Source organism: Nerophis lumbriciformis, linkage group LG15 (assembly GCF_033978685.3).
Source record: "Nerophis lumbriciformis linkage group LG15, RoL_Nlum_v2.1, whole genome shotgun sequence".
Lineage (NCBI taxonomy): Eukaryota > Metazoa > Chordata > Actinopteri > Syngnathiformes > Syngnathidae > Nerophis > Nerophis lumbriciformis.
In genome coordinates, this window is record NC_084562.2 from 37,843,733 (window position 1) to 37,871,434 (window position 27,702).

The 27,702-nt window shown below is 40.3% G+C and overlaps 1 protein-coding gene across 2 annotated transcripts; it reads left to right on the forward strand.

Annotated features, from left to right (window-relative positions):
- Positions 1-809: 809 nt before the first annotated feature.
- LOC133616097 (uncharacterized) lies at positions 810-26,159 on the forward strand. 2 transcript variants are annotated; one of them, XM_061975183.1, is made up of 14 exons: positions 810-959; positions 2,259-2,464; positions 2,651-2,788; positions 11,252-11,390; positions 11,466-12,477; positions 12,678-12,819; positions 14,603-14,746; positions 14,825-14,890; positions 15,151-15,209; positions 19,425-19,615; positions 19,682-20,082; positions 20,911-21,007; positions 23,594-23,792; positions 23,900-26,159. In XM_061975183.1, the coding sequence occupies exons 1-14, from the start codon at positions 837-839 to the stop codon at positions 24,034-24,036; spliced, it is 3,054 nt and encodes a 1,017-aa protein (XP_061831167.1). In that variant the 5' UTR covers positions 810-836; the 3' UTR covers positions 24,037-26,159. The 2 variants fall into 2 exon arrangements, with proteins under 2 accessions (XP_061831167.1, XP_061831168.1); XM_061975184.2 differs by lacking the exons at positions 810-959; positions 2,259-2,464; positions 2,651-2,788 and adding an exon at positions 9,861-10,744.
- The last annotated feature ends 1,543 nt before the right edge of the window (positions 26,160-27,702 follow it).

A 27,702-nucleotide genomic window follows, 5' to 3' on the forward strand; every position in this document is an offset into this window, starting at 1 on the left:
TTTATTGGATATTTGTTTTATTTTTGTTAATTTTAAGAAAATGTTAAACTACCTACCTCCTGCTACTATATAAGCTTGACCGATAATAGACGGACCCAGCCTGTTTCAAAAAAACATTTGTGGACCTTCAAGATTTGTACTTGAGGACCCCTGGCGTATAGTGTTCTGTGGTTACTTTTTTGTTGGCCAACGGTTGTATTGCGCACCCCCCTCCCCTCCCCTCCCCTCCCCTCCCCTCCCCTCCCCTTCCCACACTCAGACACACAGTCACACGCACACACAGAGAGCGCAGAGGAAGAATCAGAAGCACGTCTCTGCTTCGCTGGAATAAAACACACTCAGATCCTCAGTTTCTAGCCGATACTACATAAAAAGTAACGTAAAATAACGCAGTAACGCATCATGTAGTAACGGTAACTGAGTTATTGAATATAAAAAAATAACGCGTTAGATTACTAGTTACCGCCGAAACTAACGGCGTTACAGTAACGCGTTACTTTGTAACGCGTTAGTCCCAACACTGCGTATAAGCCCATAATGCACATACTGTAAATGAATGGCTATGTTATTCATACTAAAAGAAGTGTTGTTGCTGTTGAATGACCTCCACTTTGTATTCTCATGAATATTTTTGCAGTAAAGCATCCAAAGCAAAGTTTGTTTGTTCAATGAAACCTGTTTGGACTCATTGTTCTTAAAAACACACTGATCATACCAGTACAATAGGCGATACCACGTTTCCTGCTAAATCTGGGCTTGTGTGCATATATAAAGACGCGGAAAGCGCACGCAAACAACAGACCTTTTGAGCAGAGCTAAGGTGAGGTTGGGGCATCATGGTTTTTACACCAGTGCCTCTGCTGCAGCTGGTCCTGGTCTCAGTGGTGTCTGCGTCACACCACTTTGGAGGACTCACCACCTATAGCTATGGCGGGAAAAACTCTGACGGGACGTTTATCGTGAGTGATCGAATATTAACACTAATAGATTTGTGTAATTGTGTTGTTTTTGTAATTTCAAACATTATGAAGGGATTAAAAAGTTCATGCTGGGTTTTTTTTCTTGTCAATTATGATGGTGCATTTAGACAGTATCTTTTTACTATCCACAATATAAAATACGTAATATTGTTGTTTAAATGTGTTTCAATAAAATATATAACACAATACAATTATGTTATATTACTATCATTCAAATAGTGGTATACAGTAAATAGTGGTATTTGTTATCATATCATTCATATTTTTTTGCAATGGCTTGATTAAAAAAGTAAAATTAAAACAAAACAACTTCTGCAGTAACTAGATTCATATTTGGACATAATGTAAATATAAGGGCTGTTAAACAATGATTTTTTTTTAATCAGATTAATGTCAATTTGGAATTAATTATGATTAATCACAGGTGAGTAACTCTCTTGCATAACTACAATTTGCCAAGAAAAGATCGTAATATTTGACAACAAATGCAATTTTATCGCCAGAATGTCATCCAAGAAAGTTTTTAAGCATTTTACTTGAATACATGTCATTTATTTTCACAAAACTTGGTAACAGTTTTATCTATCAGACTGTATTTTGGAGTGAAATTTGCCAGCATGCTAAAAATAGTTTCTGTGGTCTAGATTGTGATCCTATATTGTCAAAAATGTGTTACATCTTATAGATGTGTGCTGTTTGTTCAACATTGCAAAACCCCACATGTTGAATGGAGAGCATAATAACATGAATGTAGAGGTAAATGAGTGTTTCCATGTACTAACATAATAGTGTTAGTACATGCAAAAACTTTATTTAATTAAGGCGTTCCGCACCACGTTTGCACTTTTTATCAACTTTTGTAGATCAATTAGTACACATAATTTTATAGTTTGCACAAGCTGATTAGCAGGTGGTACTTGGATCTTGGTAGATTAGTCCTTAAATGTATAGTTTAACATAATGTTTTGCACTTTGTAAAACATGACCAGGATCATTTGTTTTTTTGGGGGGTTTTGATATTAATATATATATATATATATATAATGATATTGTTGATATAGATGCTCATATCTGCTGCACAGATTTACTTTACAAAAGAGAAGTGTGGGATATTTATCTTGTAGCCCTTTGACTTTATTAAATGGATATGTTTGGATATACAGGCATCATTAAAAATGGCACAAATTATGATTTTTGATAATAGTGAATATTTTTCAACAGTATCTCAAACCCAACTTCCTAAGAAAAAAACATATCTTTTGGGATGCTTTTTCACAGGTCACCATTCGTAACAGGGCAACCTTCGATGGATGTTACAGCTCTCAGTCCATTAATTGTTACCATGGTATCTGTGGGAACGAGGTTTCCAGAAGCAGAAGAATACTTGATCACAGCAGCAACGCCCCAATTTATAACAGGCAATGGTGTGAGGCAGAGACGGTAATAACAAGACATCTCCCTTCCGACAAACCTTTCTCTTTGCGGTAGGTTTCTTTTTTTTTTTTTGTCCTTTAAAAGCTACTACTGCCAGCTTAGAATTACATACAAAATGCCTATCAATATAGAAATACATAAACAATACTTACTTACACGTACAATAATAACGTACTGTGCTGTGTCTATTTTCAAAAGTTGCTGTAGTTCAAGAGTGCTGTTTCTAAACCTCTCAGGTCAGCTAGCTGTTGTTGGATTCCTAACCGAAACTCCCTCGGCAATTGGAGACAGCTGACCACTGTGGATTTGGGTATAAGATCTGATACCGGAGTGCCAAACACATCACCAGCTATTGGCACTCTACCATTCCTTCGGTAAGGCTAAAAAGGCACAGGAAGGAATATAAAACGCTGCATAGGTCCACTAACAATTATGAAAATTTTCGGGCCTGCACAGGATTTGTTCTGGGGGTTTTATGGCGAGTTAACAATTCATGATGTGGGCCCACTAGTGGCTAAGCCGCCGGAGAAGTCTTGTATAAAGAGAAACGCTTCTGCGTCTGTGCTTAGTCACCCTCTCCGACACCTCAGAACCCTCCTGCTTTTGCCGGTATACTACCATACTGTCTTTTGCCATTTTTTTCTTCATCAGATTTAAAATCTCTAAAAAAAATCCTCTCTAGTAATGCAAGTGACAATGTCTGTGCTTGAGCCACAGCAATCTGCAGAGCCAATAGCATAGTGCCAGGATCCTTAAAGTACCACTCACCAGTATCCACAAACTGGCCCGCGGGACCTCCCAATTTAAAACAAAAAAAATTGTTTATGCCCATTTCTGCTGTACAGATTTACTTTGCAAAAGAGAAGTGTGGGAAATTTCTCTTGTTGTGTTATTTGTTTTTGAGTTTATCAACTGTTTGGTTATATTTATTGTTTGGCACGGCCACACCGGAGCAGGAAGGGATAGAAAGAAGAATTAAAAAAAGAGGACTGAGGGGGAAACTGTGCGGACAAGACCAAAAAATAATAATAATAATTATATATATATATCAGTGACGTGCGGTGAGGTTGATGGCTGGTGAGGCACTGACTTCATCACAGTCAGATTTACAAACATATGAACCCTAAAGAGTATCTTATTCACCATTTGATTGGCAGCAGTTAACGGGTTATGTTTAAAAGCTCATACCAGCATTCTTCCCTGCTTGGCACTCAGCATCAAGGCTTGGAATTGGGGGTTATTAAATCACCAAAAATTATTCCCGGGCGCGGCGCCGCTGCTGCCCACTGCTCCCCTCACCTCCCAGGGGGTGATCAAGGGGATGGGTCAAATGCAGAGGACACATTTCATTACACCTAGTGTGTGTGTGACAATCATTGGTACTTTAACTTAACTTTAACTTTACACATACAAACTGTAGCACACAAAAAAAGCACATTTAATAAAAAAAACGTTTTTATGGTCTTACCTTTACTTATAAAATAAATCCATGAGCCGCTATTGTGCTGGATTAATGCAATCCCTGACGAGAGTGTTATATCAACTAAAGCCCTCACTTAAACTTTCCACGTGCAAGATTGAATCTATTTAAAAAAGTGTAACCGAGGGTTTATAAATGTCGCCTATACTGTATGAAACTACAAAATAACAAACACGGAGGCTCCAGTTTACACGAGGACCACTTTATTTACCTTCTTTCGAAAACTTCCGCTCCACTCCAACGTGTCGTCACTTCCGCTCTTAGCACCTTCAAAATAAGAGCTCAAGGCATATACTGTATAACAGCGCATAACAGGAACTTAACATCACAAAGAGGAAAGCCCATGAAAATAGGTTACAAAAGTTATTTAATAAGAAGCCAAAAAGTGCAAAAACAATAATGTTCGTGTTGGAGGAGTTGTGAATTAGGTACACCTGCAGTCTGCAGGTGTACCTAATGTTGTGGCCCTGCAGTCATTCACAACTCCTCCAACACGAACATTATTGTTTTTGCACTTTTTGGCTTCTTATGAAATAACTTTTTTAAATAGATTCAATCTTGCACGTGGAAAGTTTAAGTGTGGGCTTTAGTTGATACAACACTCCCGTCAGGGGTTGCCGTGCATTAGTGATGGGATCGGCAGTTCTTTTGACTGTGCTGAATCACTACAATCAGTTCCTTAAATTGATTCGTTCAAAAAATTTGTTCACCGAATCACTTCTGCAGCAGCAGTTCTGTGGGCAGGTCGGCGAATCATGAGTCAGTCAGTAACAGATTCCCCAGGGGCAGATCTCGGTGTGTGTCAGTTCGCGAACGACACAAGCCCTCAGCACCCAATGAACGACACGCACAGTGACTGAACGAGAGCCTCAATGTGACGTCCTCCTCCACGACACAGTCACTTCTCTGTGTCAGTAGGTTCGCGAGTCCTGTGGTTAAATATGTTTTATTGCACTGAAATGAAAATAAGAAATCAATAAAAGTGGGAAATAAAAAAAATAGTTATAGCCTACTAAAATGCTTGCAATCAACAGTTAAATAAATAGGCCTTGTTTGTTTGGTGCAAAAACAAATATTAAATTAAGAAACCCTTAACAAATGCCAACATAAAAACTAAATGTTCTGTAGCAAAGAAAATGTAAACTTAAATATGCAAACAAAAAGAAAATAAATACCTTCAAAATAAAACAAATAAATTAAGAGCCAGAAATGCCAACATAAAAACTAAATGTTCTGTAGCCTACGTTTAAAAATATAACAAAGAAAATATTAACTTAAATGTGCAAACAAAAAGAAAATAAATAGGCTACCTTAAATAAAACAAAACAAATATAAAACCAAGTGCCAGAAAAGCCAACATTAAAACTAAAAATTCTGTAGCTTACATTTAAAAATATAAAAATGGAAATATCAACTTAAATATGCAATAAAAAAGAAAATAAATAGCTTAAATAATATAAGAATTAAGATAAATAATAGCCTATGTATATGTACATACATTAGTTATTATTTTTATTTTAAATCTTCTCAAACAGCCTGCCCTACACTTTACCCCCCGCCCCTCCCCCTCGCGTCGCTGCTGCTCAGCCTTGCCCTGCAGTGACTTTCTTTCTGTCTCCTCTACTCTCATAACTTTATGTGTTGAGAAAATGGGGACGGGGCGCGTGTATGTGTTTGTTTTCATGTGGCTAGAGTCAACATTAGCCGTTAGCTTGGAGAATGAATGGAGAACGGATGCCAATGGCATGAAACATATCCCCGCGACGGGAGGAGAATCACTCGCGGCATTGGGGCAAGCAGAGCAGAGAGCGAGAGCGTTGTCGTTCACTGAGTGATTCATGTCGTTAATCCGCGGTGAACGAATCGTTCGCTCAGTCCTTCCCCCCGCCCCCATGATGAGTAGCTGGCTGCGTCGTTTGCCGACGTCGAGGGTTCAGTGAGTTACAGAATGCGCCAGTTCCACTCATACCGGCATGGTCGCGGCGGAGCTCAACTGAACTAAGAAAGGAACAAATCAGTTCATGAAGTAATTCGGTTCAGTACGTTCACTCAAAAGATTCGTTCGTACGAACGAATCGTTCGCGAACGACACAACATTACCGTGCATTCTACGGCGGGGGTGCAGGAGGCGAGCCTCAGCCAGTGCGTCTTTTGCAGCCGTTTTATGATCGCTCAGCACAAGAAATACTTTACACACATACAGTTGTTGACAAAATACACTGTACATTATATACCTCAGCTAACTAAACTATGGAAATGTATAATATAGTTCATATAGCAATACGGTCTCACTGCACAGCAGGCCAGCAGTTAGCCGAGTCCGCAATCCATGTTGCGGCACTGAGTGACGTGCCTCGACTGGCTGCTGTTCACCGCACCGTCTCTTCTCAGTATTTGAACGGCAAATGTGAAAATTCAGCGATTTTAAATAAAAATAATCTAAAACGGGTGAAGTTAAATGGAAAATAACTTTATAGTATAATCACTTGATACATATAACAATTTAATTAAAAAAAAAAAAAATTTAATTTTTTTTTTCTTTCCATGATGAAAGGTGAGGCCTCGCCTCACCTGCCTTTAGTGACTGCACGTCACTGATATATATATATATATATATATATATATATATATATATATATATATATATATATATATATATTTATATACTGTATGAACCCATACACACACACACACACACACACACACACACACACACACACACGCACACGTGTTAGCGGGCCTTGCTCGCAGGGTGTAGTGATGCGTCTAGTGCAGCATGCTAGAGAGACGTTGCATGTAGGGATGCATGTGACGCATAGCTTCTGCCGCTGACCGACCCAGCTGGGTAAAGGAAGCCGAGTGCGTAAGCCTTCCGAGGTCAGTACATAGCCTCTCCTTCACCAAGACCCCTCACCTTGCCTCCACGTGGTAGCACACGGTAACTGGAGTCTCGTGACTTCAGGCTAAAAGGTAGGGGATCGACCCGCTGCCTTGCGGGTAAGTCCAGGAAGACAAAGGCTAGGGGAGCACACCCTGAGAGAAAAGCACCGTGATGGAGGCACACGTAGGCGGGCCACGACAGACTGAGGGTTCCGTAGGCCTCCTGCAGCTATGAAGAGGTGCTGGTTGTCCTGGGTTTCCCCCTTGCCACTAGGCTCCATCTCTTTGTGGCGAAGATAGTGCGGCTGGGAACTGTGCACCCCCAGAGGCACTTAAAACGTATCATCGCACAGGTCTCTGCTTCTGACCTTGGTGGATCCAGAACAGCAATTGGATTCTGAAGCACAAAGTCTGACGGCGTCAGGATGTCTGATAACGGGGGCAGGTTAGAATGAACTGGGAGCTTCTAGTTAGATCCCTGCACGTCAGCGATACAGGGCTATAATGGTCGCTATCAGCTGGGAATTGAGTGGCAGCTGATTTCGGCAGACCCCTGTATGACTGAGCAGCCCTATTTAGGAGCCACACTGCTCACCCCAAAGATGGGGGAAGGCCTAGAAAAGGTGGCCTAAACATTGCCCACTCTTCACACCCCGGGTAGGATACCGCACCTACCGGGACATTCCACTACCGCGGTCGAAAAACAAAAAATAAACAAGTTCCCCTGAAATTGGCTACATGGAATATTAGAACCCTCTTGGACAACAACCCTGACAGGCCGCAAAGAAGAACTGCGCTTGTTGCTGCTGAGCTCAGACGTTATGGAATTGACATCGCCGCCTTGAGTGAGACCAGACTTCTGGATGAGGGATCCCTAAAGGAAGAAGGCCAGGGTTATACCTTTTTCTGGAAGGGTTACCCTACAGAAGGTCCGCATCACCATGGTGTTGGTTTGGCAATAAAAAACAGCCTGCTACCCAGTTTCACTGAAACACCTACCGGCATAAGTGAAAGACTCATGTCTGTCCGTATTCCCCTTGCAAAACACCGCTACGCAACTCTTCTCAGTGCCTATGCGCCAACTTTACCATCCGAGAATGAGGCAAAGGACCGTTTCTACCAGGAACTAGATGAGGCCCTACAGCGCATCCCCAGCAGTGACAAAATCCTCCTGCTTGGTGATTTTAATGCCAGGGTGGGGAAAAACCACCTCATATGGAAAGGAGTGATTGGGAAGCATGGTATCGGGAAGGTCAACAGCAATGGCATGAGGCTACTCAGTCTCTGTGCTGAGCATGACCTGACAATCACCAACACAATCTTCCAACAGAAAAATAAACACAAGGCTTCCTGGATGCACCCACGATCCAAGCAATGGCATCTGCTGGATTACGTCATCGTGAGACGCAAGGACACCAAGGACGTGCACATCACCCGTGCAATGAGAGGTGCTGACTGCTGGACTGACCACCGCATGATTATCTCCAAGTTGCGAGCGTCAGTACGTCCCCCTGTTTGTCTCCGAAAAACTGGAAAGAAGCGGTTGGACTGTGCCCGGCTTGAAGCAGACGAGGCCCGGAACAGCCTTCGATCCTCCATTGCAGGGAAGCTGCAGGAAATCGACCCCTTCCTGAGCCCTGAAGGCAGTGTTGATGACTACTGGACCTGCCTTAGCTCAAAGCTCTATGAGGCTGCAGCCGAGTCTATTGGCTACCGCCGTAGGAAGCATCAGGACTGGTTCGACGAAAACTCAGAATCCATCAGAACCATACTGGACACCATGCACAAGGCCCATAACGCAGCCCTGAACAACCCTACATCTGTCAGGCTAAAGCAGCACTGGAGAACATCAAGGAAGGGGGTACAGTCTGTCCTACGAAAACTGAAAAATGACTGGTGGACTGACAAGGCTCAAGAAATCGAACATTTTGCAGTGAAGAACGACATGCACAACTTCTATAATGCTGTGAAAACCATCCATGGCCCCAGGAACTCCTCTCTTTCACCTGTGAAGTCGGCTGATGGCTCAACCCTCATAAAGGACCAGAAACAAGTTGTGGATAGATGGGCGGAACACTTCCAGACACTTTTAAACCAACCTGCCACCCCTGATCTGGCAGTGCTGGATGAGCTGCCCAGCTACCCAACTATTGAAGAACTGGATCTTCCACCAACCTTCTCTGAAGTCCTGGCTGCAATTAGGTCACTTAAGAACAACAAGACACCTGGCCCGGATGGCATCCCTGCAGAGATCCTTAAACAGGGAGGCTACCTCTGTACCAGAGCAATTTTCCACTATATTGCTGATATATGGAAACGCGGAGCAGTCCCCCAACAATGGCGGGATGCAAATGTTGTAACCATATATAAAGGGAAGGGTGAGAAGTCTGTCTGTGGCAATAGTAGAGGAATATCCCTCCTGTCTGCTGCTGGCAAGGTTCTTGCCAAAGTGATGCTGTCAAGACTCGTACAGAGCATAACAGAACACCTGTTGCCTGAGTCTCAATGTGGCTTCAGGAAAAATCGCAGCACTGTGGACATGATTTTCACAACACGCCAGCTACAACAGAAGTGTCGGGAGCAACATCAAGATCTATACATGGCGTTTGTGGACCTATCAAAGGCCTTTGATACGGTCAACAGACACTTGCTCTGGACGGTCCTTCTCAGGGTTGGTTGCCCGCGGAAGTTTGTAAACATCTTGCAAAGTTTCCACGAGGGGATGATGGCTCAGGTGACAACAGGAGGACATGAGTCTAGGCCTTTCAAGGTATCCACAGGTGTCAGACAGGGTTGTGTACTTGCACCTGTACTATTCAACATCTTCCTCATGAGTGTCACCTGGCTACTGCACAAAGAAGTTGAGGGAAGCAGTGGTGTGCTGGTGGATTACAGGTTGGATGGAAGCTTATTTAACATCAGAAGGCTGCAGGCGGCTACCAAGGTCAAAACTGTGAACATTGTGGAATTACAGTATGCTGATGATTGTGCCTTTGTGGCACATACATCAGAGGCTCTGCAGGCGACGCTAACAGCTGCTGTGAAGGCCTATAGCAGACTGGGTCTCACTGTGAACACTGTAAAGACGAAGGTACTGTGCCAGTGGAACTCCCCTCCGCCAACTCAACCACCATCACCTGTCTTTAACATCGATGACAAGACCCTAGCAATAGTCCCAGACTTCAAATATCTTGGGAGCATCCTCTCCGAAAACTGCAGCATGGACAATGATGTTCAAAATCGAATAAGATCTGCCTCAGCCTCCTTTGGTAGACTGCGTAAGAGGGTGTATGTGAACAAAGACCTCAGCATACGTACTAAGGTGGCAGTCTACCAAGCCATCTGTGTCTGCACACTATTATATGGCTGTGAAGCTTGGACCCTGTATCGCCGCCACATCCAACAGCTGGAGAACTTTCACATCAAGTGTCTCCAGCGGATCCTTGGGCTGACATGGCGTGATCGTGTGCCACACACGGAAGTCCTGAGTAAAACTGGTACCAAGAGCATGGAGGCCACTTTTCTCCAGTACCAACTGCGATGGGCCGGCCACACCATCAGAATGCCAGTTGATAGACTTCCCCGACAACTGCTATATGGTCAACTTCATCATGGCCAGAGATCTGCAGGAGGCCAAAAGCGGAGGTATAAGGACCAACTGAAAATAACTCTCAAGAGGTGTGGAATACAGCACACACAGCTGGAAAGCTCTGCCTCAGATCGCCCTCTCTGGAGGCAACTCTGCCATGCAGGCCTTCAACATTTTGAATAGGAGAGAAGCGCAGCGAGGGAAGGGAAACGCCAGAGGAGGAAGATGGGCCCTGCAGCCAACACCACAACAAACACTAACTTCATATTCCCCCATTGCAATAGACCATGTGGCTCTCGTATTGGACTTTTTAGTCACCTCAAAACTCACCAATAGAAGAAGTGGAAGTCATCATCGGATACGATGGACTACCACAAGCAAGTAAGTAAGCAAGCCTCACCTGCCTTTAGTGACTGCACGTCACTGATATATATATATATATATATATATATATATATATATATATATATATATATATATATATATATATATTTATATACTGTATGAACCCACACACACACACACACACACACACACACACACACACACACACACACACACACACGCACACACACACACACACGCACACACACACACACACTAATAGCCCAACGCCCAAACAAATTTATTTTAAACCAATGTGGCCCACGAGTCAAAACTTTTGGGGACCCCAGACATAGTGCATTGGCAGGGGGCAGTTCAGTCTTTCGTGGACCTTTCCTCTTGAATGATCATAAAAGATCGTAATGTCACATCATGAAAAAAAACTAGTTATACTTTTTTTTCCACTGCTTGTTGCAAACAATATGACTCTCTAATAAAAAATTATATCATACTGTTTTGCTATACTGTACTTGTTTTGTTGATGAGTTTATTTGTTTACTCAAGAGTTCCTCAAAACTGCCCACGTACATATAAGCTGATGGCATTTGACCCTGATGGTGACCGAGTCCGATGCAGATATGGAAAGCTTTTCAATACAGAATGCAGCTCCTGCAGACAACCTGTGGGCTTTCAGTTGGATGAGGTTTGTTGAAAATTAGCTGACAAATAATGTCTTTCTTTGCTTTATTAATAAACCAGAAGTGTGTTTTTTTTCCAGGACACGTGCACTTTGTACTACAACAACATGTATTCTGACTCCAGAGTTTTTGGATTTGAGTTAGTGGTGGAGGACTTCCCCCAACAACCCATCACACTTGTCTATAGTGATGGATCCCATTCTTACAGGCCATCGTTGGCTGTCAGGAGAAAGAGAGCAGTAACCTCTTTTGATCATTGGACCACTCCTCAAAGTACCACTAGATATACTACATTGCATCCGTGGTATGTTTCAACTCGCAATTTGAAACCGAAAACCCCACACCCATGGGGAAGCTGGTCTACTGCAACACCACACCCATGGGGGCGCAGTTCTACTACAACACCACACCCATGGGGGCACAGGTCTACTGCAACACCACACCCATGGGGGCGCAGGTCTACTACAACACCACACCCATGGGGGAGCTGGCCTGCTACAACCCCAAACCCGTGGGGGCGCAGATCTACTCCAACCTCACACCCATGGGGGGGCTGGTATACTACAAAACCACGCCCATGGGGACACATGTCTACTACAACCCCAAACCCATGGAGGGGCTGGTATACTACAAAACCACGCCCATGGGGACACATGTCTACTACAACCCCAAACCCATGGAGGGGCTGGTATACTACAAAACCACGCCCATGGGGACACATGTCTACTACAACCCCAAACCCATGGAGGGGCTGGTATACTACAAAACCACGCCCATGGGGACACATGTCTACTACAACCCCAAACCCATGGAGGGGCTGGTATACTACAAAACCACACCCATGGGGACACATGTCTACAACAACCCCAAACCCATGGGGAAGCTGGCCTACTACAACCCCACACCCATGGAGGACCTGGCCTACTACAACCCCAAACTCATGGAGGACCCGGCCTACTACAACCCTAAACTCATGGGGAGGCTGGCCCACTACAACCTTACATACCACAGCACATAGAGCCACTACAAGACGCATCAATTCCACATCAATTCCACCACTTGGCAAACTACCTTTGCAATTCTCTTTGCTGGGTAAGTCATATCTTACTTCAATAGGATATTAATTATTTTTTAACAATATGATGGTTTTAGCGCTGCCTTATGTTTTTTATTGTCTTATGTACAATGTAATAAGCCAAAAGCAAATATGCTTTGAAGTAAACTATACAAACTGGTGTATCTACTATCTGATATTACAACATTTTTTTAATTGATCTCTTACTGGCATCCAGTGGACCCCCCTGTTCCTTCATGTCAAGAAGGACTCTACCTACCTATGTTTGTATACCCAACACCCCGAAATGGAGAAAGCATCCATGCAGAGGTCAACAAGGAAGTGGAGATTCGGGTCAAAGCACTAGCTAGCTATGCAACGTAAGTGACGGCGATCACGTTCATGACAAGAGGTCAAAGCTACAGTATCATCAACAGACACTACAATGGACTGAAATATTTTCTTTGTTGAATATATTCTCGTCTGCCAACAGTCATTGCTTAAGGACATATGCAGAACTGATTTTGTTACAATTACTTTAGGAATACACTGTTTTTGCTCCAATTTATGTATAATGGCAGTACAATAATGTAGTGACTGATATGTTTACCCCACAGCCAAGAGATGCAGATTTTCAATCTGCATTGTAAATCCATGTATGGATATACAGTAAGGGCCTGATTTACTAAAGGTTTGTGTGTAGGAAAACAAGTGCAAACCTGATAGCACACGCAAAGCTGATCTACTAAACATGTGCAAAGTGGATTGCGTCTGTTAAGTGAGCAGAATAAGGCGTGCAATCCATTTTGCGTCTGTCTTCATTAATATGCAGAATAATGCTGATCATCAATTACCCATAATATTGGGAATAGAAGATGCAAATATGATATACAACACGGGCAATATGATTCATCAGCAATCATGACTGTTTTGCGAGCACTATATAGCGGTATATTTGGCGTGTGTGGGATGAACGTGCAAACTGACAGTTCCACACATAGCTGCCGGGTCAGTGCTCACACTGCACTGACGACAGACGGACGAGAATCCTCCGTACTACGTGTGTGTGTCAACATTTTGAACGGTCAGACATAAAAAAATATTAGGCATATCGTCCCTTCAGCAATATCATTTTATAATTTTATAGCTGCTAGAGGACTTAAGGGGCTGATTAAAACAAATTCAATAGGTGCGTGTTGGTGTCCTTTAGTCTTTTTTTAATGATGTTAGTTTTTTTCACATAGACTATGTATTATAAGAATATTTATTGTATGAAAAAAACTTCTTAAAGTATACATTTTTTTGCGTCTTGAATGGAGTAAATGCAGCCTCTCTCCAATGAGCGCACCTTGGGCGGTAAAACAAAACAAAACAGTTATTTCAATGTAGATGCACTGCAGGATTGCTTCTAAAATGCCCATACAAAGTAGTACAAGTCTCCTGCATGTATCAAAACATAGCATAAATCTGTAGGTAGGAGCATGATAAAATAAATGTGCAATAAATGAGAGTGCCTCTGTAATGATGCCCCGTATATTACACGCAAAATCCTCATTTAAATAAAGTGATCCGCATCACTTTTCAATTGTAAACACAGTCTTAGTAAATCGAACGCAACACGGCCACTAATAGTACACGTTAATTTATTGTTTGCACAGGCTGTTTAATGTGTGATATTTGGATCTTAGTCAATCAGGCCCTAAATGTAGCAGATGCCAGCTCGCTTAGCTGTGCACTAGAACGTTAAGTAAACCTCACTCAAACTTTGCCTCAAGAAACGCGTTGGTCTTTTAACCTACTGGCAGTCAGATGGGTTGTGGGGTCATGGGTTTGAGCCTTGGCCTGTGCAGGGATTTATCAGGCTGGAAGATAAATCACATAATCAACTAAGAAATTAACCAAATCCTTAGTTTCCCTTACAGCATTATTAAATGGTACTGTATATTGCTATATAATGGATGTGAATTCTATTTCTGTCCATCCATCAATCCACCCATCCATTTTCTACCGCTTGTCCCTTTCGGGGTCGCGGGGGTGCTGGAGCCCATCTCAGCTGCATTCGGGCGGAAGGCGGGGTACACCCTGGACAAGTTGCCATCTCATCGCTGTATTCTATTTCTGTATGAATCAAATTTGAGGATGGTTTGTTTTGTTTTGACGCAGAATACATGACATCATTACGAGTGGGCCAGTGAACACCAATAAGTACAGAACCACACATGATGAGTTTGTCATAAGGTGGACACCCAGGCCTGGTGACATGGGTGGACATTACCCACTCTGTTTTGCTGTTGAATCAATCAGACAGTGAGTTTTGGGTTAACACATTTCAGCATTGACGTGCATGTGTGAAAGCTTAACAATGTTATAATTTATATTTCACAGGTCTGCTCACACCACAACCACATCCTCATATCATTCTTATTACGGCCCCTATAGCACCCCTTTACAGTGAGTAACTATTTATTCAATTGTATCAAAAATATGTTGTATTCAGTGGGTGTCTTTAATGCAATTGAATTTATTGTAATATTTAAATTTAAATTTATAGTGTACGCATCAATCCAACAGACATGCTATTCACTGGCACAAGGTTGAAAAAAACCCCTTTATTGATGTATTAGACACAAAAGACTTGAAAATGTACTTCAGAATCTTGCACGTCAACAATATTTTTGTATCATTTAAATGGATTCACCTATTCTTTGCAGATCAAGCGTTTATCAGTCTGAAATGAGGTGTGTTCTTCTTGACGTTCGGAACGAGACAAGTGAGTCACTGGAGATGACCAATTTCTGAATTCAGTATTGGGTTAATTTTGCAATGTACTGTAGGGCTGCTCAGCATCGAGGGGAAACAAAAACATAACAAAAAGGGTCTGTAATAATATTTATAAATTCGATACACATATAATACAAATGTATATACTGTATAAGGAATCATCAAAACATTGTAATCATACATTTGGTCACAATATATATTGGCTAGACGTATGCATACACTAGCCTTGATTTGATAACTTGCGAAAGAATATGTTGACATTTTTAACTAAAGAGGCTCAATGTTGACTTTCTTACCAATATGCCGATACTGTCCTAGACTGTTTACATCTTTACATTTACCAAAACCAATATCACCCGATAACAATATATACAACAGCTCCTACCTTAAACCAAAGTCTGGTGACATGCGGTGTCACAAATGAACACATACAGTCCAGCCGGAAAGTATTCACAGCGCTTCACTTTTTCCCCTTTTTGTTATGCTACAGCCTTATTCCAAAATGGAATAAAATTAATTTTTGTCCTCAAAAGTGTGCAGAAAATACCCCATAATGACAATGTGAAAAGTTTTTTGTTTTTTTTTCACAAATTTACTCAAAATATAAAACTTTAAAAATCACAACTCCATAAGTATTCAAAGCCTTTGCTCAATACTCTGCTAATGCACGTTTGGCAGCAATTACACCCTCAAGTATTTTTGAATACAATGCCACAAGCTTGGCACACCTACAGTTTCTAGGGCATTCCTTTTTGCCCATTCCTCTTTACAGCACCTGTCAAGGTCCATCAGGTTGAATGGGAAGCGTTGGTTTTCAGCCAGGATGTCTCTGTACATCGCTGGATTCAGCTCTCCCTTTAGCCTGACTACTCTTATATACTGCACTACAATGTAAGTTACAGAAAAAGGTTCAACAAAATAGTCTTGGCTATAGTTATTTTCGGCACAGCCGTTCGCTCTTTATCATTTTTTGCTGCATAAACGCTGAGTGTGACCCCGAGTGATTTTTCCTGAGGTGTGATGATAAATTAGAAGTACTGAAGGAAGACGTCTTACTAACAATAATTAAATATACTGCAAAAGAAGGGACTCTTAAAAATTATTAAATAAATAAATGTACCTACAATTAACTGGTGTTAAAAAATTTTTTTTAACTAAATTAATAATAAATATGTTTACTACATAAACTGTCAATAAAATTTAAGTGCAAATGAAAATACAGCTTCACCACTTTAGTCATAATTTTTGCCCTTAAAAAACCTCTCTGACTTTAGTTCCAGAGGTCTTCTGTTGGTTTGTTATTGTCATTACTGCCCCAATTGGTGGAAAAGTTTTTCAACTGCGGCCCATACAGACGACAGTTGAGAAACAGATCATTTTTGGTGGCCCTGTTGAGGGCGCTCAAGGCCCAACAATGGCAGAGTCGTGTATAAAGAGATTATGGTCAACTAAACAATAGGCGCCATCTTTGCTATCAATGATGTGTGCGGCTATGCCCTGAAGCATGCAACTGCAGTCGTTATGACGTTATTTTCCTTACAAAATCAACCAAAATAATAAGTCTAAATATGTACTGACTGAAATATAAATGCAACACTTTTTTTAGTTTTTGCTCCCATTTTTAATGAGTTGAGCTCAAAGATCTAAAACGTTTACTATATATATAAAAAATACCTATTACTCTCAAATATTGTTCACAAATCTGTCTAAATCTGTGTGAGTAAGCACTTTTTCTTTGCCAATATAATCTATCACACCTCACAGGTGTGGCATATCAAGATGCTGATTAAACAGCATGATTATGGCATAGGTGTGCTTTAGGCTGCCCACTACAAAAGGCCAAACTGAAATTTGCAGTTTTTCTTTATTGGGGTTCTGGTGGGGTCAGAAAAGAAGTCAGTATCTGGTATGACCACCATTTGCCTCACGCAGTGCAACATATCTCCTTCGCATAGAGTTGATCAGGCTGTTGACTGTCTTGAATGGCTGTGAAAAGTTGCTGGATATTGACAAGAACTGGAACACAATGTCGCTCAATGGGTGACATGTTCGGTGAGTATGCTGGCCATGAAAGAACTGGGATGTCTTCAGTTTCCAGGAATTGTGTACAGATGCTTGCATTGTAATGCTGCAACATGACGTGACGTCTCGGGTGAATGGCACTGAAATGAGCCTCAGGATCTTGTCACGGTATCTCTGTGTATTCAAAATGCCATCAATAAAATACCATAACCCCATCCCGACCATGGGCCACTCGATTCACAACATTGACATCAGCAAACCGCTCTCGCACACGACGCCACACACGCTGTCTGCCATCTGCCCTAAACAGTGAAAACTGGGATTCATCCATGAAAAGAACACCTCTCCAACGAGCTAGACGCCATTGAATGTGAGCATATGCCCACTCAAGTCGGTAAGGATGATAAACTACAGTCAGGTTGAGACCCCAATGAGGCCGACGAGCATGCAGATGAGCTTCCCTGAGACGGTTTCTCACAATTTATGCAGAAATTCTTTGGTTATGCAAACAAATTGTTGCAGCAGCTGTCCGAGTGGCTGGTTATAGGAGGTGTACCTGCTGGATGTAGAGGTCCTGGGCTGGTGTGTTTACACTTGGGCTGAGGTTGTGAGGCCGGTTGGATGTACTGCCAAATTCTCTGAAACACCAGGACATTCCTGCAGTCAGCATGGCGACTGCATGCTCCCTCAACACTTGCAACATCTGTGGCATTGTGCTATGTGATAAAGTTGCACATTTCAGAGTGGTCTTTTATTGTGGGAAGCCTCAGGCATACCTGTGCAATAATCATGCTATTTAGTCAGCATCTTGATATGCCACACCTGTGAGGTGGGATGGAATATCTTGGCAAAGAAGAAATGCTCACCAACACAGGTTTTGACAGATTTGTGAACAATATTAGAGAGAAACAGCTATTTTGTGAACATAGTAAAAATGTTTGATCTTTGAGTTCAACTCATGAAAAATGGGAGCAAAATCAAAAGTGTTGCGTTTTTTTGTGTGTTCAGTATAGGTTTAAACATTCTCCAGCTCATTAACTTAAATAAAACATGCTTTTATTTCGTCAAAGCAAAATTGTGCGACAGTATTTGATGCAGTCAGTTGCTACAGTGACCAGCAGTCTCTTTAACATGCACCCGACAGCGCAATAAATGCAAAAATATACACAGAACAACCAAAAAAAATAAGTTATTACTACCCTCATTAGCTTTGGACCAACAATCATGGAGAAATATTACTTTTTTCCATGTTTTTGCACACACAATGACTCAGATATGATAACACTGGCGAGCACTAAAAAAATATGGAGTAATTTTTGTCCAGAACATATTTTGCTTTAATCATTGTTGACGTATTTCTCGCCACTTTATGTTGTACATTTTTATATGAGATTTACAATTCATTTTATCGTCTACTATTATGCCCAAAATTTTTGTTTCTTTTACTCTGTTAATGATACTCTGTCTATTTGTATTTGTTTTTTACTTTCTCTTCTGCTGTTTCCGAATAGCATTATTTTAGTTTTACTGAGATTCAAAGATCGTCTGTTTTTGTCAAACCCTCTATTAAATGTATTAATTTATTCTGGTATTATTTGTATTAGCTTCTGTTTGTTCTGTCATGAACAAAACATAGACGTTGTGTAGTGTGTTTACCTTGCACATGATACTGTATTTGGTGGCTCTCAAACCTTCAGTTCCCATAAGACTCCTTTTCGGGTTGCAGGGAAAGCGATGTAAATTTTTTCCACACTTTAGGCGGGTGGAGCATCCCCCAATGCTGCACAACAGGGCATTTTTGCATGTTGAAACAAGCGGTAGAAATGCATGGATCGATGGAAACAGAGCAACAGTTCAACCTTGGTAGCAGTAATGGCGCCCTATAGTCACGTGAGTGTCCTTTGTCCAATCATGTAGGAGATGGTCTAAAACCGTGTTAGTCAGACTTTCTCCATACACCGCTCTGTACAATGGGCTATGGTTAAGTAACACTGTACTTTATCTAAATTCTAACAAAAAAAACAATACCAGTATGATCCAATATCTCATTTTTATGCCTGATAATATCGAACAACCCTATTCTAAAGCAATATGGTCTTCAATGTATTATTATTTAGGTTTTCAGCACAATGCCCAGGCGCAAAGTGGTTTAAAAAACAATAATTATCTATGTCCTTTTCAGTTAAAGCTACGGTGACCTGTGCTGAGTCCAACATGACGGTCGCAATTAGGAAAGCTTCACTCCGTAGAATACATTTGGATCAGCTACAGCTCAGTGATTCATCCAATATTGAATGCAACCTCCAAAGACACTCCAACAGCACGCATGTTGTTGCCGTCATCCCCCTCAACTCTTGTGGCACTCAACTGGAGGTAACAGAGTTCGCTTTTATACCTCTTATGCCTTCAGGACTGAATCTATTAACTCTTATTCTGCAGGAGGATGATGAAAATCTTATTTTTAGAAATGAGATTACCACAGTGGACAACCTCCAAGACACAATCACAAGGAAAAACAGGTTGCAACTGGATTTCTGCTGTCAGTATCCCAAACGAGGAAATGTGACGCAGAGTTTCAGTGCACACAGAAACAATACGACCGTTTGGGAAAAAGGCTTTGGCGTTTTCACATACCAGTTCGAGTTTTACACAAACTTGGGGTATCAAATAATGATTAGTCCAACTTTTTACCCTCTGGAATATGAACTAGGAAGCAGGATTTACATGAAAATAGAAGCTGCTACTGCAATCAACAACACAGAGCTTTTTGTGGAATCATGCAGAGCTGCCCCATATGACAACCCAAACTACCACCCGACCTACACTATCCTTGACAATGGGTAAGCAAGAGATTTTACACCCTGTTGGTAGCTAACTGTGGTTGCCAGTGTTCTACAAATCAGTGAACCCCCTCACTGCAACACATGCGTATAACACAGAAACATGTTTAAAATTTTCCAATAGTGTGTACTATGCAGCTATTTAACTAGTATCAAGGAAATAACGCTTTACAGTGGTATCTCAACTTAAGAGTGTTCCAGTTAAAACGTGTTTTGAGATAAGAGGTGTGTCTCGGTTAATTTTATGCTTTAAGTCGTAAGCAAAAATTTGAGATACAAGCATATCCGCCATTAGTTGGCTTAGTAAATGCCGCAAGATTGGCCCAAAACCTCTGGGCTTACTCTGTAGAATTAGCTTATAGCTTGAAATCAACAAAATGTTAAGCGGCGAACATTCATCCATGAAATATGGAGAAGCTGCAGATGCTGTTTGATGGAGATACTGCTAAATACTGTACATTATTTTTACAATACTTCAAAAACTACTGTAGTTGTTTGTAGCAAATGTTATTGTATTGTTTTATACAATATTTCTTATCCAAAAGCGTGTTTTATTTCTGTTTTGGAAGCCCAGTACCAATTCAATTGATTTAAAATAATTTCAAAGGGAGAGGTTGATTTGAGACACAAATGTTTTGAGTTAAGAGCTCCGTCACAGAAACAATTAAAGTTATAAGTGGAGGTATTACTCTATAAGAAGATTTTAGCCTATTTTTTCAATTTATTAGGTTATTTTTTAATAATAAATAAACCGTACATTTCATCGTTAAATGGGCTGTAGTGTAAAACATGCATATAAAATGACAACATATACTAATGCTCTGATAGATGTAAAGTGGATTCTACACTTCAGATCCATGCCTCTCATGAGCGGGAATTCAGGTTCAGCATTGAGGCCTTCAAGTTCATTGGACTGCACGATCAGGTGAGCTATCTGGATGGTTGCAACAAGAAAACTTCCATGCATTTTCAACTTCAGCTCAAACCAACAGCGAGATGGCTGAAACTTGGGAGACAATTAGGTGTTCCAACAGGACAATAATCCCAAACAAACATAAAAACTGTTTTTGGAAGAAAAAAGGTAGGCTAAAATTAGCCTTCTAGAATGGGCTTTGCAAAGCCCAGACCTCAACCCAATAAAATATTTGGAGATGCTTCAATAAAAGAGCTATTTTACTAATTCTGTGCCAATTGCTGGTTGTAATCCTTTCGGAATAAAATTAATCGGAACTCTTTTTTCAAAATCTAATCTGAAAATTACAGAGTGAGGTTTTAGCATAGAGTTAGCAGATACATGCAATATAGTCACATGGCATTTATGCCATTTATGGTGACACTAAGCACATTACATTGATTTAACCAAAAATTGTATTTTGAAAATTTTAAAATAATTCAGGCGAGATGAACTCTACTAATTTTACCAAGAAGTGTGGTCTAATATCAAGGCAGACTTTGATGTTCGTTGATGGCTACAAAAAGTGTTTGGTTTAGATTAATCTTATAGGGCTTCAAAGTGTGACGTGCAAACGCAATACATTGTCGGTCTGGCTGGACTCTGAATTGCTTATTTACATGGCTAAATGCAAGACTCTGTGCTGAAGCTTAGTTGTTTTTCTTGTTTTTTTCAACAAGTTCAAAACAAGTTAAAATGATGCTGCATCATTAACTGCCAAAATCGTAGTCATGATCGCATTTCTAGCGTGAAGCAAAGCCGATAGAAGTCGGGTTATGAAGCTAATAAAGAGACGGTGAATAGCTTGGATATCAACCGTGAGACAATCAAACATGACTTTTAACGCCATCACCATGTTGGTGTGTCCACCGGATTTTCAGAATGGTAAGTTTGAATCGAAGCATGTTTTATTCAGTTTCATACGTACCATTTAGTAGTTTGTTAGCGTTAGCCAAGACAGTTGCAGGCGACAAACAACGTACATTAGTTTGGAAAAAAGCATTTGGCTGTTAACTTTTAGTCTTTGGTAAGCACAAAATTAATTATTATTATTTTCGGAGCAGCAGCACGGTGATCAAAGTATTTAAAAGTAATAATGGGCTTGTTTTTTCGGGTAAATGAGGCTGGGCACCCTCACTCCATCTTGGACACACAAGAGATGAGAGCCGTAGATTATGCACAATCTGAATGGAGGACAATGAGCTTTAACAGACTTTGCATTCTGAAATTCTTCACCGGCGTAAAAACTGATTCTGTTGAAGAAATATATACCGTATTTTTCGGACTATAAGTCGCTCCGGAGTATAAGTCACATCGGCCAAAAATGAATAATAAAGAAGGAAAAAAACATATATAAGTCGCACTGGAGTATAAATCGCATTTTTTGAGGAAATGTATTTGATAAAATCCAACACCAAGAATAGACATTTGAAAGGCAATTTAAAATAAATAAAGAATAGTGAACAACAGGCTGAATAAGTGTACGTTATATGACGCATAAATAACCAACTGAGAACGTGCCTGGTATGTTAGCGTAACATATTATGGTAAGAGTCATTCAAATATATAACACATAGAACATGATATACGTTTACCAAACAATCTGTCACTCCTAATCGCTAAATCCGATGAAATCTTAAACGTCTAGTCACTTACGTGAATGAGCTAAATAATATTATTTGATATTTTACGGTAATGTGTAAATCATTTCACACACAAGTCGCTCCTGAGTATAAGTCGCACCCCCGGCCAAACTATGAAAAAAACTGCGACTTATAGTCCGAAAAATACGGTACAGGCTTCTCTTCAACAATGGTGACAGTTTCTTCAAATCTCTTGTTCATTGGATGTGCTCATATCGAACAATTCCTTTTTTTTTCTCGAGGTAGCAAGCCTAGGGTACAGTTTGTCTTGATGCGGTCACATGATTTTTTAATTTTGTACGATCCATTTTAATCCAGTTTGTTGCTCTCTCTCACATTACCGTGGGTACAGTACAGTCATATAAACAAAGCCTACGTCCAGCAAAAACGGAAAACCGGCACCCAATGCATTGCGAAATCACCTTCCCTTTCAAGCCCGATTAGGGGACATTTAACAAAAATTATTCATATATGAGTCAATATGTATGATTTTGACCATGTCTAGATAAGGGCAAAACACAAATTCTTAATTTCAAAACCCACTGAAGATGTATGCTGTATAATCATTTAAACCTAATAAAAAACAATCAGCTCAAATAAATACAAAGGTACCCAAAATAATGTCAGCCCAGGATGTATGGATGTGGATTAAGTTGTTTAGGAACAAAGTGTTACAATGTTGTATGTGACAAGTTTTATAAATGCACATTCACACAATTTTGGCAACTACTAGCTGTATTAAAAGTGAATGCTTGCAATATTAAAAACGCTGCCTAGAGGGCGCTAGCGCTGCAAAGTGTTGTCAGCATTTTATTTCGCCCTCTTCCGGCTTTGAGCATGACAACCACAACTCTGATTGTCACTCTTTTTATAGACTATCTTCAACGAATCATGACAATCTGCCCATTTTATTTAGGTGTACATCAGCTGCTCAGTGCTTGTATGTGAGGCGGGGGCACCCAACACCAGGTGCTCCAAGGGATGCATCAACTCCACGTGGACGGGCGAAGAGCACCATCGCAAAAAGCGAGAGGCTGTCATCCAGAGTGCCAACCACTTTGTTTCTCAAGGTCCATTGCGCCTCAGGAGACCAGCAGACAGTGATGGAAGCAGAGGTATCACACATGAAATATGACTTTATATTTCCAATAACATTGCTTGCCCCGAATACTAATTGTTTTTTTCTCTTGCTCTCTACAAATAATGTTCTTTGTTCCTCTAGAGCTGAATTTGAATCTGAACCTGGTATTCATCGCAGGATGTCTTCTGGCAGTCATTGGCATGATCAGCACCGTGGTCGTGTACAAAGCCAAAATGTCAAGAATTAAATATCAACGTTTGCCAACACTTGAAACTTAAACACATAGCATTAGAAGAGAACGACTTTAACAACTGTTGACATCTCTTCTTAAATTTTGATTGTGTTTGAAATCAGATGTATTTGGGCATGCAAATTAGGTTGGGGTGCATACACTATACAATATATGATATACATATGGTGTGAATAACACAACTTTTAATACTCATTTGTCATTTATAAAATACGACAAATCATAATCTGATTGATTTATGTCATTGTTATCACAAAGGAAATCTTAATATAGGCATATTAGTCTACATTTGTGCATGCTGAAAATCCTCAGATAAGTGAACACAAAGCACATGTTAAGAGATTTTGGTTGTAAAAGTAAAATACAGCTGCACTACAGGTGTTGGTTAAGCATGACATTGTGATATTAAAAGTAAGGGCAGTAATATCAATGGAGAGATCTTTCTACCAGGGGAGGGTGAGTTAACGGGAACACTGAATCGCCGGGTCTCGAATCTGGGTCCTCCTGAATAAAAGACAAGTATGCAAGGCACAGAGCTAAAAACACAAGCCGGCAACTTGGTTTTAAGTGCATGTTCTTCAGGTGTCAGGAAGTGGGGTTTACTAACGTACACACTGGCTGGCCTCCATTACAGATGGAATGCAACTTTATTGTCACTGCACTTAAAAAGTACAACCAATTTGTTTACAGTACAAGAACAGACATACGGTAGACAGGGGTAAAGAAAACGGGAAGACTGATGGGTCGCCACAAGGGCGGCGCCCCGTAGAAAGGTAGGAAAAAGAGAAAACATGGGGTGGTAAAAAAAAAGGAAATCCCAAACAAAGCTTTATTGGGTAAAGGGGGCTCAGATATGAACATATTACGACACAAAAAACTCGAGACTTGCAATTGGGGAGAGGGAGGAGGCATCTGACCCAAAAATGCTGCCACCATGTGCACTGCTTCGTTGTCAATCATACCGTGGGGGGTGAACCGATGAAGGCGTGGGATGTGGGGGATGGGGTACGTGTGTGTGTGTGTGTGTGTGGCATGTATTTTCCGTGGATGCTAGTGTGAGTTGCTTGTCTTTTGACCTTGGTGCTTGCAGAGATTCATCGCGATAACACAGCCAGTCAGTCCAACAAAAGTCAACCACCAACAGGTGTATGTCCATGAAAGACGGAAAAGGGAATTTGGAGCTGCATGGGAAAACGTGTAATCGATCAAAGTTTGTTTGAACCCTTGTTTGACCATCTTTAAAACACACTTTACACTGTACACTGTTGTGTTCATTATGTTAAAGGACATATGATTAGATCTGCTGATATAACCACCAACAAGTGAACAGTGTTCATTAAAAACTATAGACAATAATTAGAATAACAGATTGTTTGTTTAATTTCATCATATCATCAACATAACATTTAAAATAAATACTGAACAAAGAGGAGCAGAAAGAAGTAAAACTTATATCTGCCCCCATTCATACAGTTACGTTTGTTGTTCAACTCAGAAGACCAGCTATATATATTCGTAACATACATATTTTATAACATACAACAAAATAACTAAACATGAAAACAAAAATCTACTCTAAGTCATATATTTTCATCATCATGATTTTTAAATTTTTTGAATACAGTATGAGATTTCGATTTGTTTTATTTCACTGTTAAGATTGTTTTATAAACTAACACCTTTGATTGAAATTACTTTTTCCTTTAAAATGGGTTGTACTTGTATAGCGCTTTTCTACCTTCAAGGTACTCAAAGCGCTTTGACACTACTTCCACATTTACCCATTCACACACACATTCACACACTGATGGAGGGAGCTGCCATGCAAGGCGCTAACCAGCACCCATCAGGAGCAAGGGTGAAGTGTCTTGCTCAGGACACAACGGACATGACGAGGTTGATACTAGGTGGGGATTGAACCAGTGACCCCCGGGTTGCGCACGGCCACTCTTCCACTGCGCCATGCCGTCCCTGTAAACCTGTTCTAAATTTCAGTTTAGTAAAGAGCTCAGTTTCTTTTACATTGTAACTACTTTCTCTTTTCACAAATCTGTTTTGAATGTTGTTTGGCAGAATTTGTGTATGTGCTTGGTACATGATTTTTAGGATTTTGTACTCTATCATTTCATTAAATTTCAATGACTGTTTGAATATTGGATTTGTGAGTTCCCCTGTATGCATATCCACTCATGATTTTTACTGCTCTTTTTTGCAGAAGAAAGATAGGATTTAAATATGTTTTACAGGCACTACCCCACAGTTTTGCACAGTATGTTGGATATGGAACAATCAGTGAACTGTACAAACTATACAATGTTTTTTATTTAGAAATTCCTTCACTTTATGTAAAATAGAAATAGTTTTAGATACTTTAGCCTTTGTATCATTAATATGTGATTTCCATGACACATTTTCATCAATCTTAACAGCCAAAAACCTGATCTCCTTTGCTATTTGAATCTCAACTACTTTGATGTATAATGAGGCATCCATACATCAAACCATTTTTTTATTTTGATAGAATTGTTTTCAACCACCTTTAACACATCCTTAATAATTTGTCCTGAATAAAATAGGGTGTGTCATCCGCAAATAAAATACACTTAAACCGTTTGGAAACCATATTGATATCATTGACATACATGAGAAACAATATAGGTCCAAGGACCGATCCTTGTGGAACTCCACAACTGATATTATGTAAGGCAGACTTCTTATTGTTAACTTCCACAAACTGTTCATCAAGGTAACTTTTGACACACTCATTAGCTACACCTCTTACTCCATATTTATACAATTTGTCAAATAACACTTCATGATCAAGCGTATCAAACGCTTTTTGAAGGTCCACAAAATATGTTTTTTATCTATTGCAGTTGAAATTTCTTCAGTCAAATCAATTATTAACAGTGAATATATATATTAATATAAAACACATAATCGCCTCATTATATCATTATACAATTTTATATGCATTTGATCATTATATTTTTACTAACAACTTGATGGATAACTAACTTGCTTTGAAATCATAAGTCAATGTGAGAAGCTATGTAATTGTGATAAAAAAAAAAAATGCTTGGAATATCTTGGTGGCGACTTGTCCAGGGTGTACCCCGCCTACCGTTTGAATGCAGCTGAGATAGGCTGCAGCCTGCCACCCCTGCGACACCGAAAGGGACAAGCGGTAGGAAATGGATGGATGGATGGATTATCAGATAATCGAGTTGAGAAAAGAGGTGTCCAAACGTTTTCCACCAAAGGCCACATACTGAAAAGTCAAAGAATTAGGGGGTCATTTTGATATTTGATGCGTTAGGCTGAGCCAATCATTGGCCACGATACTGAACAGCGTGCTCTGATTGATTTGGTCTCTTCTAGTAGCCCATACTACTGTACTATTAACATATTTGGTTTATTTGGCCATTATGCTTGAGAATGATTAATTTAGGACCAAAAATGTTTGACTATACTTTAAAAACAATTTTTTTTAAACGCAATGGCAATATTTGAAGCAGCGATGTGGCGAGAAACAACTGTACATATATCTAAAGACAACATTTTATGTCAGCTTTGTGTTGTATGTAACAACGTATATTATTATTAGTAGTAGTATTTATTAGTATCAAAAATGTAATCTCTTTTTCATTGTATTATGTATTTTTTGTCTTTTTTCTTGTTATTTTTGTTGGAT

Excerpts from the sequence above, each read along its gene's own strand:
- LOC133616097 (XM_061975183.1), top strand. The coding sequence starts at position 837 with ATGGTTTTTACACCAGTGCCTCTGCTGCAGCTGGTCCTGGTCTCAGTG. Across the intron at positions 11,391-11,465 it reads TGGGCTTTCAGTTGGATGAG|GACACGTGCACTTTGTACTA; the intron begins GTTTGTTGAAAA and ends TTTTTTTTCCAG. Across the intron at positions 12,820-14,602 it reads GCACTAGCTAGCTATGCAAC|AATACATGACATCATTACGA; the intron begins GTAAGTGACGGC and ends GTTTTGACGCAG.